General features: G+C 44.8%; 1 protein-coding gene across 1 annotated transcript; it reads left to right on the forward strand.

The window, feature by feature from the left end:
• Positions 1–543: 543 nt before the first annotated feature.
• LOC311026439 (adenylate cyclase type 3-like) lies at positions 544–9845 on the forward strand (the record flags this gene model as incomplete). The annotated part of the gene is made up of 20 exons (XM_084030005.1): positions 544–1215; positions 1817–1966; positions 2551–2687; positions 2795–2906; positions 4100–4227; positions 4441–4599; positions 4687–4846; positions 5496–5603; positions 5718–5794; positions 5879–6040; positions 6121–6208; positions 6428–6544; positions 6984–7255; positions 7434–7515; positions 7656–7814; positions 8340–8486; positions 8584–8700; positions 8801–8921; positions 9006–9130; positions 9260–9845. 20 exons carry the CDS (start codon positions 544–546, stop codon positions 9437–9439), a joined length of 3273 nt encoding a protein of 1090 aa, XP_083886131.1. The 3' UTR covers positions 9440–9845.
• Between the last annotated feature and the right edge of the window lie 659 nt (positions 9846–10504).

Consider the following 10504-nt stretch of genomic DNA (forward strand, 5'->3'; position numbering starts at 1 on the left):
TTCATCTTAGCAACAGTAACAGAGGACTTGCTGTTTAGAGAAAAAAAGGGGAGGGAGTGGGAGGGGACAGAAGCATAGAATATCATCAGAAGACTGGAAAGATCCTTAGTGTAGAGTCTCTTGTACAGGTGTTGGCACAATTAAGAAGAATATGTTGGATGCTAATGGATGTCCACCTGTGGCTCAGAGTTGTGTTGGTCAGCACACAGGACCGCAGCAGCAGGGATGAAGTGTTTCCCGGGGATGGAGCAGCATCTCTGAGACCGAGAAGCTATCCGATGTGCTTTTAAGGAACTTATTGACACCATAATATGAAGAAACTAATCATTTCAAACGGTAAGCATTTTTTATAGTGGATACAGCCACCATCATCAGGACACCCTGGGATGTACTTGCAAGAAAAAGTTTGACAATGTTATTGTCTCTAAAAGTGGCACAGAGATGGGACGCGTCCCAACTTTTCCATGGATTTTGGCATTCTGCGCTCTTTGGAATTAATGTGCAATATTCATAAACCAAGAGGATTGCCGTTATTAAACCAGCATGTCTCTGAACCGGGTCCACGCAACGGACACGGGCCAGTCCGCGGAGTACTCGGTGGAGTACTCGGTGCAGGTTCCCAGCGATCCGGGTCACGGGGCGCGCGAGGTGACCGTGCTGCGGACGAGCTGCTGCCGCTGTCTGCCGCGCGCGGTGCGCCTCACGTTCGCGCCGGAGTCGCTGGAGCGCATTTACCAGGGCTACTTCCGCCGCCAGAGACAGGAGAACCTGCTCGTGCTGGCGACGTTCGCCGCCCTCTTCAACGGCTTCGTCGTCGTCATGTGCGCGGTGGTCTACACGCGGGACAAGCTGGCCACGGTGGTGGTCGCGGCCGTGGGGCTGGCCGCGGACGTCGCGCTCTACGCGCTGTGTCGGCGGCAGAAGCTCCCCGCGTCGCCGGTGTTGCGCGGAGCGGTGCCGTACGTGCTGTGGCTGATGATCTCCGTCCACGTCCTGTGTTACATGGGTCTGAACTACGAGCGGTTCCCCCAGGCATGCGACTCTGTGGGTTGGCAGGCCTTCTTCAGTTTCTCCAGCTTCCTGACCCTACCGCTGGATCTGGTCCCGCTGCTCCTGCTCACGGCCATGTCCTGTGCGATCCACACCCTGGCGCTGGCGGTGACCGTGGCTCAGAGGTTCCAGGATGACCTGCAGGGGGCCATGCTCATTAGACAGGTAAATACGGCCCCCCAAAGTGGCACATATAGGTGTGGAAAGCCATTTAGAAGAGTGCCCCAATAGTATCACTATGACGTCATAAATGTTGAATTTGTCACATTAATTTTAAATACATTTGGTAATAATATATTAATTGCACTATAATTGTTCCCAAATTGATCCAAGTATGTATTTAGTGGCATGACAGTTGCCTTTATGTATTCTACATGATGCATTTTGTGCGACAAAAACATATATGATGATACAAAATGCAGCACGTGACCCATGATGACTAGAAATGATTGTCAAAAGTAAAGTAAAATGTCAAATTCAGACAAAAATAACATTTTGCTGAAGCAATTTTCAAGGAGAATTTACACTTGAATACCTTTATTTTGAAAGGAAGGCTTTCACACCTGTTGTTCTCTCTGGAACAATGGGCCATCTTCTCAGAAAACTCTCACTTTTCTTAAAACAGTTAAGGTTGCTCAAAATAGTTGAGGCTACAGTGCACAATTTAAAAGTAAATGCAAAATCTGAGACTGCTCTCATTGGTTCCACATGTGACCATGTTCCACAAACTGACCACCAGCCATGCATGGCTCCTCCCTCTCTGCAGCTCCTCGCCAATGTGATGCTGTATCTGTGTGCCGCCACGGTGGGAGTGATGTCGTACTACATGGCGGACAGGAAGTACAGGACAGCGTTTTTGGAGGCCCGTCAGTCACTAGAGGTCAAACTCACGCTGGAGGAGCAGAGCACCCAGCAGGTACACACACACACACACACATGTAATGCACAAAAGCACCTGTGAGGTTGAACACTCTGTACTAACTAATTACAGCTTGTTTTGCACAGCTCAGGGCTAATAGGTTGATTAGAGGGACTTGTTTTCACCAGCAGAGCCACCGTCAGGGACCTGACTCAGTACGGTCAGCTCGAGCTCCGTGACAACCAACAAAAGTTATGATATTTTTAAAGCACTTTCTGCACAGTGTTTTTGTGATTCCGTCTGTGACAATTTGTGGGAAAAAAAGAGAGCAGATCTGTTAGAGTTGTTTCAAGAGAGGGGTGGAAAAGATTGGGGAATTGTGATGGAGGTGCAGGAAAAAGAGACAAAAATAGAGTAGATCTAATTCCCAAAATGCCTTTGCATTTGGGGTTTGGTAGAAAACAAGAAGGCCCAACTAACCAGAACACATTAGACAAGTTGACAGGAGCTCTGGAGAATCCCTCCACTGTCCGTCATGCTATGCACAGACACACATGCAGACTTTATACACCTGGGGCACATTTATTCTACCTGTCAGAACATGACAACGCCCACCGTACTTCAACTATGTCTCCGTGTAGGAGGAACTACTGCTGTCCATCCTGCCCAAACACATCGCCGATGAGATGCTGCAGGGCATGAAGAACCAGGCCGACCAGAATCAGGTCCAGCAGCAGCAGTTCAACACCATGTACATGTACCGCCATGAAAACGTCAGGTCGGCATCACATACACCTTTTTTTTTAATGAGTTTTGATGATCATTGTTATGGGAATGTTTTCACAGCTCGTGTTACAAATATTACATTACCTCCTTCTGTTCCAGTATCCTGTTTGCTGACATAGTGGGATTCACCCAGCTCTCCTCAGCCTGTAGCGCCCAGGAGCTCGTCAAGCTGCTGAACGAACTGTTCGCCCTCTTCGATAAACTGGCAGAAGTGAGTGACTGTTTTCCTGTGTTCTCATTTTAGTTCACTGTGTTCCTTCCATGTCGCTGGTGGACTCGGGTATGGGGGGTCCTTGATGCCCTCTGGAATGTCCCTATTGTAGATAAAATATGAAGAAGTGCCCCTCCTGTGAAGAACATGTGATGTTGCTTCCTCTGCAATGCTCTTCCGCTGGAGAAAACATGATGAGTACCCTGTAAGGGGCTCTTCCAATGGAGAAAACATGATGAGTACCCTCAAATGGGCTCTTCCAGTGGGGAAAATATTATGAGTAACCTCAAATTGGCTCTTCCAATGGAGAAAACATGATGAGGACCCTCTAAGGGGCTCTTCCAGTGGAGAAAACATGATGAGGACCCTGTAAGGGGCTTTTCCAGTGGGGAAAATATTATGAGTAACCTCAAATAGGCTCTTCTAGTGGGGAAAACATGATGAGTACCCTCAAAGGGAGGGGCTCTTCCCATGGGGAAAATATTATGAGTACCCTCAAAGGGGCTCTTCCAGTGGAGAAAACATGATGAGGGCCCTCAAATGGGCTCTTCCAGTGGGGAAAATATTATGAGTAACCTCAAATTGGCTCTTCCAGTGGGGAAAACATTATGAGTAACCTCAAAGGGGCTCTTCCAGTGGAGAAAACATGATGAAAACCCTGTAAGGGGCTCTTCCAGTGGAGAAAACATGATGAGGGCCCTCAAATGGGCTCTTCCAGTGGGGAAAATATTATGAGTAGCCTCAAATGGGCTCTTCCAGTGGGGAAAACATTATGAGTAACCTCAAAGGGGCTCTTCCAGTGGAGAAAACATGATGAGAACCCTCAAAGGGGCTCTTCCAATGGAGAAAACATGATGAGGACCCTGTAAGGGGCTCTTCCAGTGGAGAAAACATAATGAGTACCCTGTGAGGGGCTCTTCCAATGGAGAAAACATGATGAGGACCCTGTAAGGGGCTCTTCCAGTGGAGAAAACATGATGAGTACCCTCTAAGGGGTGCTTCCAGTGGAGAAAACATAGTTTCATGTGCTAATTTCTCTTCCTTGATTTAATCAAGACGATCCACTGTTTGGTATAGTGTTGATCAGAGTTTTTAGTAATGTTTTATATCTTTTATGTAGCTGATTACATTTATAACGGTTTATTTCTATATATTGCTGCACTTCATTTGAATATGCACCACTTCTCTTGCAGGATCATCACCAACTGAGGATTAAGATCCTCGGAGACTGTTACTATTGCATCTGTGGTCTTCCTGACTTCAGAGACGACCACGCTGCCTGCTCCATAAAGATGGGCCTGGCGATGGTCGACGCCATCTCGTGAGTAATGATTTTATTTTCACATCTTTTAACAATAACAATTTAAAAAAGGATATATACACGTTTATACAAGAATAAAGTGCCTAAATCTTTAAGACTGTATTTATGGATATGGATAAAGCCGAGGAGACATAAACGACATGCAGGAGAAGTGGACTTTTGGTCACAGAATGACTCCAAAGATACAACAGAGATCCTCCGCTTTCCCCCCAGGTACGTGCGAGAGAAGACTAAAACGGAGGTGGACATGCGCGTGGGCGTTCACACGGGCACCGTGCTGGGCGGCGTGCTCGGGCAGAAGAAGTGGCAGTTTGACGTCTGGTCCACAGACGTCACCGTAGCCAATAAGATGGAATCCGGGGGGATTCCCGGGTGAGAGAAACGATGCTTTATTTTGCAACCGGAGGATCAAATGCTCTCATGCATTTTATTTCAAGAGGTTTCGTGTGCTCTACACAGGAGGGTGCACATTTCCCAGACCACCAAGGACAGTCTGCACGGAGAGTTTGAACTGGAGCCAGGGGAGGGCGGAGAGAGGTGCGAGTACCTGCTGGAGAAAGGCATCGAAACGTACTTGGTCGAGGTGCAGAAGCAGGTGGCAAAGGGGCTCAGTGGAAATGTGAGTCGCTGCTGTCTTTCAGGGCAGTTATCATTTTATTTATCAAAACTGCATTAAATAAAAATTATTACCTGTTTTTGGGGTTGCGTTTTTATGCATATTTTATGTCAGTTGTGGCACAAATTTGGCTGCACTGATTGGAATTTGAAGGTCAAAGGTCACTGTGACTAGGCTGGGTGAACCCTGCCTGAACTTCCGGGAAATTTGGATTTCGCTCGGCAGTTTAGGCTGGACACCCTCAGGCTTACTTTCGCTGTTACATTGCCAGAATCTTTGGCTCCAATCAGAAACGGCCATTCTCTCCTGGCACGCTCTGATTGGTTGTAGGACTATCCAATTGCGTACGGAGTCATTTGAACGATGCCCATTGATCCCGCCTCTTGAGCAGTAGAAACAAAGCGCAGCTTTCCCAGACTAATGTTCAATCTTAAAAGATTGACCTTAGTATGGTGAAAACCAGACTACACTGTGACCTCATGAAACACATTTTTGGCCATAACTCAAGAATGGATGGGGCTACTTGGGGCAATTTCGCACAAATGTCAATAATAAATGATGATGTCATTTTAGACTGACATGGATGTAGAGCAGGTAATTCTAGTTATTTATATCACATTAACAGACCTTCTTCCTGCTTCTCTGCCCTCAGAAACCCGGCATGTTGTCCAACAGGAATTCAAGGAAGTTAATCAACACCACAGCAACCAATGGGAATGCATCCTCGCCCCAATCCACGCCCACCGACTCTAATCAGGAGGTAACTTTAATATATGTCTTCTTCTAATACAAACGCGCACAGAATCATCCGTTCCATTAAATGCACAGACGAGTGGTACCTTGATAATCCTACCTGTCCGATCTCTCCCATCAGAGGAATAAGATAATCGAGGAACAAGTCATCAACAGACGACTGCAGCAGGAGCTGCTGGAGAGAGAAACCCAACAAATGTATGAAAATCAAATGGAGAAAAAAAAAAAAAATGATAACAAAACAGATGGATGATGAGCAGCTTCCCTCTGTGTTCCTCGCAGAATGAAGGATCACCAGATCAACCCCGTGTCGCTGCGTTTCGTGGACGGGAAGTTGGAGGAGCACTACTCCTCAGAGAAGGAGAAGCGGAGCGGAGCGGCCTTCTGCTGCTGCATCATTGTGCTCTTCTTCATTACAGCCATGGAGGTGTTCATAGACCCACTGTGAGATCACATACATTCCTTACTACATCTCATAAAATACATTTAATACATCGAAATGCATACGAGCGTTGTTGTTCCAGGTTGGCTGTGAACTATGTGACCCTTGCAATAGGAGAGGTATTGTTGCTTATCCTGGCGGTGTGCTCCCTGGCTGCCGTCTTCCCCCGGGTGAGAAAACAAAATGAGTCACCATGCTTGTGGTTATTTAACACGACTTTGATCAGCAATTGTTTGTTTTTAGCTCAGCACACTTTTTTCATTTTCAAAGAGTCAATTTCTCTGAAAAATTCAGCCCAAAACTGACGTATAACATCAGATTTGTGCCAAGAGACTGATGTAATATATAGACATCTAATGACGTAAAACATGTTTGTTTTTTTGTTACAGATGTTTTCCAAGAGGATGGTGTCATTCTCAGTTTGGATCGATCGCACGAGATGGGCCAGAAACACATGGGCCATGGCGGCCATATTTGTTCTGACCATGGCTGTGATTGCTGACATGGTACAAGACACCTGTGATACATCATGTGTGTGTGTGTGTGTTTCCACTTTGTCCTCATCAGACCGTCACTACCTTTTAATGCGTCTGACTACATGTTTCCCAGTGGGGTCCATTAGCTGTCTGTCTCGCTGCCTGCTGGCTCATTTGTCACGGCCCCACAGGAGCAGCCTGATACACAAACACACACACAACGCTGCCTTCAAGGTCTGTCAGGAATAAAGAACGCTAAAGTGAACATTCCTTTCTCTGTCTTAGCTGCCATGTGGAGGTGACAGTCGCAGTGGGACGGAAAGGCTTGAAAATAATAAAAAAATAAGAAGCAAACATGTTTTACTAGTTAATTTTCAAACATGTAGTTGATATAGTATATTTAATGTTAACGTCACCTCTAAATACTGGGCTGTATAATGACTCGTGGCCTCCGTCTCTGATGTTGCAGCTGAGCTGCGTTCCACCGTCCCTCCGAGTCTCCAACGGCACCTCCGGCCCCGTGTTGGAGTCGTTTGGCGACCGAGGCTGTGCGGAGAACCCAAAGCACTACAGCTTCATGGCCGTGATGTCACTCATCGCCACCGCCATGCTGGTGCAGGTCAGCCACCTGATTAAACTGGGCCTCATGGTGCTTGTCGTCACAGCAACCGGAGCCGTCAATATCTACAGCTGGCGGGACATATATGACCTTTACGACTATATACAGTTAGCCTCGTACAGGTGAGACGAATCAATGAAGAATGTGTTGGATGTCATTTTATTGAAAATAATAAATAATCCAATAAAAGCCAATAGAGAGAGAAAGAAAAAGAAAGAAAGAAACCAATAGAGATTATGTTATATTTTGTTTTCATTGTCTATAAAATACAGTTGTATTTTGCCTCTTTCTTGTTTCCAGGACAACCATCGTACCATCCAAGTACCTCATGACCATGATGATCATTGTCATGATGATTAGCTTCTACCTCTTTGCCCGCCATGTGAGTCACTATCTCCTATACTTCCATTGATACAGCCTTTAAAGACAGCACCGAGCTTCCTCCAACAGGGCAAAGCAATAATCACATGTCTGTAATGGGTTTTTTTTCTCTCCATATAACGTAATAACTCTGTGATGTAGTTGGAGCGTCAGTCCAGGAAGCTGTTCCTGTGGAAGATGGGTGTGCATGAGCAGAAAGAGAGGGTGTTTGAGATGAGACGGTGGAACGAAGCGCTGGTCACCAACATGCTGCCGGAGCATGTGGCCAAACACTTCCTGGGCTCTAAGAAGAGAGATGACGTACGTATGAGCCACGTTGTCTGGAGGTTTAGAAGAAAAAGGAGTGAGGAATGGAGGTCGGAGGTCATGACGCTCTTTAAAAGCCATTCCAGCTTACACCTTCATCAGGGGAAATGGAAATGACTGGTCAAAAGCTACTTCATATATACAGGGTCGCCCATAATAGTCTTGTCTTTTATATCGTCAAACAAATGTTATGCATGAATTAATTTCACCTGGGTAATTGTGACACATTATGTAACCATTGCGACTGGTCAAAAGTGAATACCGATGCATTTAATTAAGAATAAACAGAGGATTGTGTCTGAAAACAAAATATTTTAACTATATGGGCAACAGTGTGTATGTGTGTGTGATATTGTACCATTAAATTAAATTAATGACTGTATGTAACACCTGCACCTTTATAATGCCTTTATAAATACCTATCAAAGTTGAGCAAAGTGAGCTTTTCGTTTAGCAAAAAAAAAAAATTTGCAATATAAAATCAGAGCAAATGAACATCATGTCATTTGTCATTTGCAGGACCTGTACAGCCAGTCGTACAATGAAATAGGTGTGATGTTTGCTTCCATCCCCAACTTCTCTGACTTCTACACCGAAGAGAACATCAACAACGGAGGCATCGAGTGTCTCAGGATTCTCAATGAGATCATCTCCGACTTTGACAGCGTGAGTCCCGGTCATATTCATGACTACAGGCTACAACGCTCAGGTTCTGAATGCCTACGTCTTCCTTTGACTATCTGATGTCCGCTTCCTCCTCCAGTTACTAGACAAGGATGAGTTCCTCTGCATCACTAAGATCAAGACGATAGGCAGCACCTACATGGCGGCGTCGGGACTTACCCCAGACAGCAACACGAACGCATACAGCAACCACAAGGTGCGGCGCTTTAACGAATTCATCTTATAAATGTTACTTCTGTTGGACCATTGGACATGGGGATGTCAGTAACTGTGAATGGTGTACTGTTGTTCAACAGCCAGAGTCACCGATGGAGCGTTGGCAGCACCTCGCTGACCTGGCAGACTTTGCTTTGGCTATGAAAGTCACCCTAGACAACCTCAACAAACAGTCCTTCAACAACTTCATGCTCCGAATCGGTGAGTGTGTGTGTGTGGCCGAACGTGTCTGTGAGCACATTTGTAAGTGTGTATGTTCATGTTTTCATGTCGAACCCCCTTCAGGTTTGAATAAGGGGGGGGTCTTGGCCGGAGTGATTGGAGCCCGTAAACCTCACTATGATATTTGGGGCAACACAGTCAACGTAGCCAGCAGAATGGAGTCCACCGGAGTGATGGGGAACATCCAGGTAGCACAAACACAAAAGCACACGTACAACATCCTGTTTATTTATTTTTTAATGGATTTCATGATCAGTTTCAACTTCAAATTTCTAAATTTGTCTCTTTTAAATGTCGTTGTCCTGCTCTGCCCTCAGGTGGTCGAGGACTGCTATGACATCCTGAAGGATTATGGCTTCCGCTTTATCCGAAGAGGGCCCATATTTGTCAAAGGGAAAGGGGAGCTGCTAACCTTCTTCATGAAAGGAAAAGACAAACCCTCTAGCAATGGTGGTCCAGTGACCACTGCCCTTCCACACCAAGTTGGGGACCTTTGATTATCCTCACCACATGGAAAGCCGTTAAAAGCATTAGCCTGGGCGGAGGGTCCACTCAGCCTAATTTGTCTCATATACACAGGTTACAAACATTCATCTTTTTCATCACAATGTAAAGCATATGGAAGTAGACCAACACAACAAAAATAATACTATTATGAGCAGAAGAACTGTAATATATACCATTTCACCCACAAAGGAAGTTAATAACAGCAACATATTCTGTATAGTTGTACATAATTCAGGAATGCAGTTGACGATCTCACAGAGATCCTGCTATGAGAATCATCAGTCATATCAATTATTTTCCTCTGTTTATTTTATCCTTGAGCTCGGGTTTTGTAAAATAATGTAGCTGAATCACACTGTATTTATATTGTGTTAATAAAATATATTTATACCGTGATTCTGTGATTACTTTGAAGATTTTGCAGTCTTGAGAATTAATTTGCTCATCATTATCAGACATTAAAACATGTTTTTAAATAAAGACTCAATTCTAATGTATAACTTTTAGGGTGATGTCGACTTATACTACATACAGCATGTGGAGTCATTTTGTTTTTAATACAAATACATTAATATTACATGCTAAATGTTAGCATGTTGGTATGCTAATGTTACTACTATATTACCATGCTGAAGATATTGAACTGTCACAAGACAAAGGCGGCTCAACAGTGCTGGATCAGCGATGTAATTATATACACAATGGTCGTCTCTGGCCACTTGTGACTTGATTATTCGTAAATTATTTAATTAATTCATTAATCTACACACATGGTGGGAAAAAAAGATGTTGATCAGACTTTGTCAGCTAGTTTCCTTGTATGATTTGGTTGAAAAATGGGCTTGAGGAGTGATCACAGACACAGTCTGTCATCTTAAATGTCTTTAAGAGCATGGCCCCACTACAAATAAAATCAAAACAGTTGAAACCTGACTCTCACTGGGCAGACACACTGTCTGGAATGGACTTACAAGGTCACTTAATGGAGCCATCAAGAGTATTATTTGTTTCACCTGTGCTTTTCCTGCTAAGACGAGTTGAATTGTTTGCTGTCT

The sequence above is a fragment of the Eutrigla gurnardus genome (assembly GCF_963514095.1).
Source record: "Eutrigla gurnardus genome assembly, chromosome: 16".
In the NCBI taxonomy this organism is placed as follows: domain Eukaryota; kingdom Metazoa; phylum Chordata; class Actinopteri; order Perciformes; family Triglidae; genus Eutrigla; species Eutrigla gurnardus.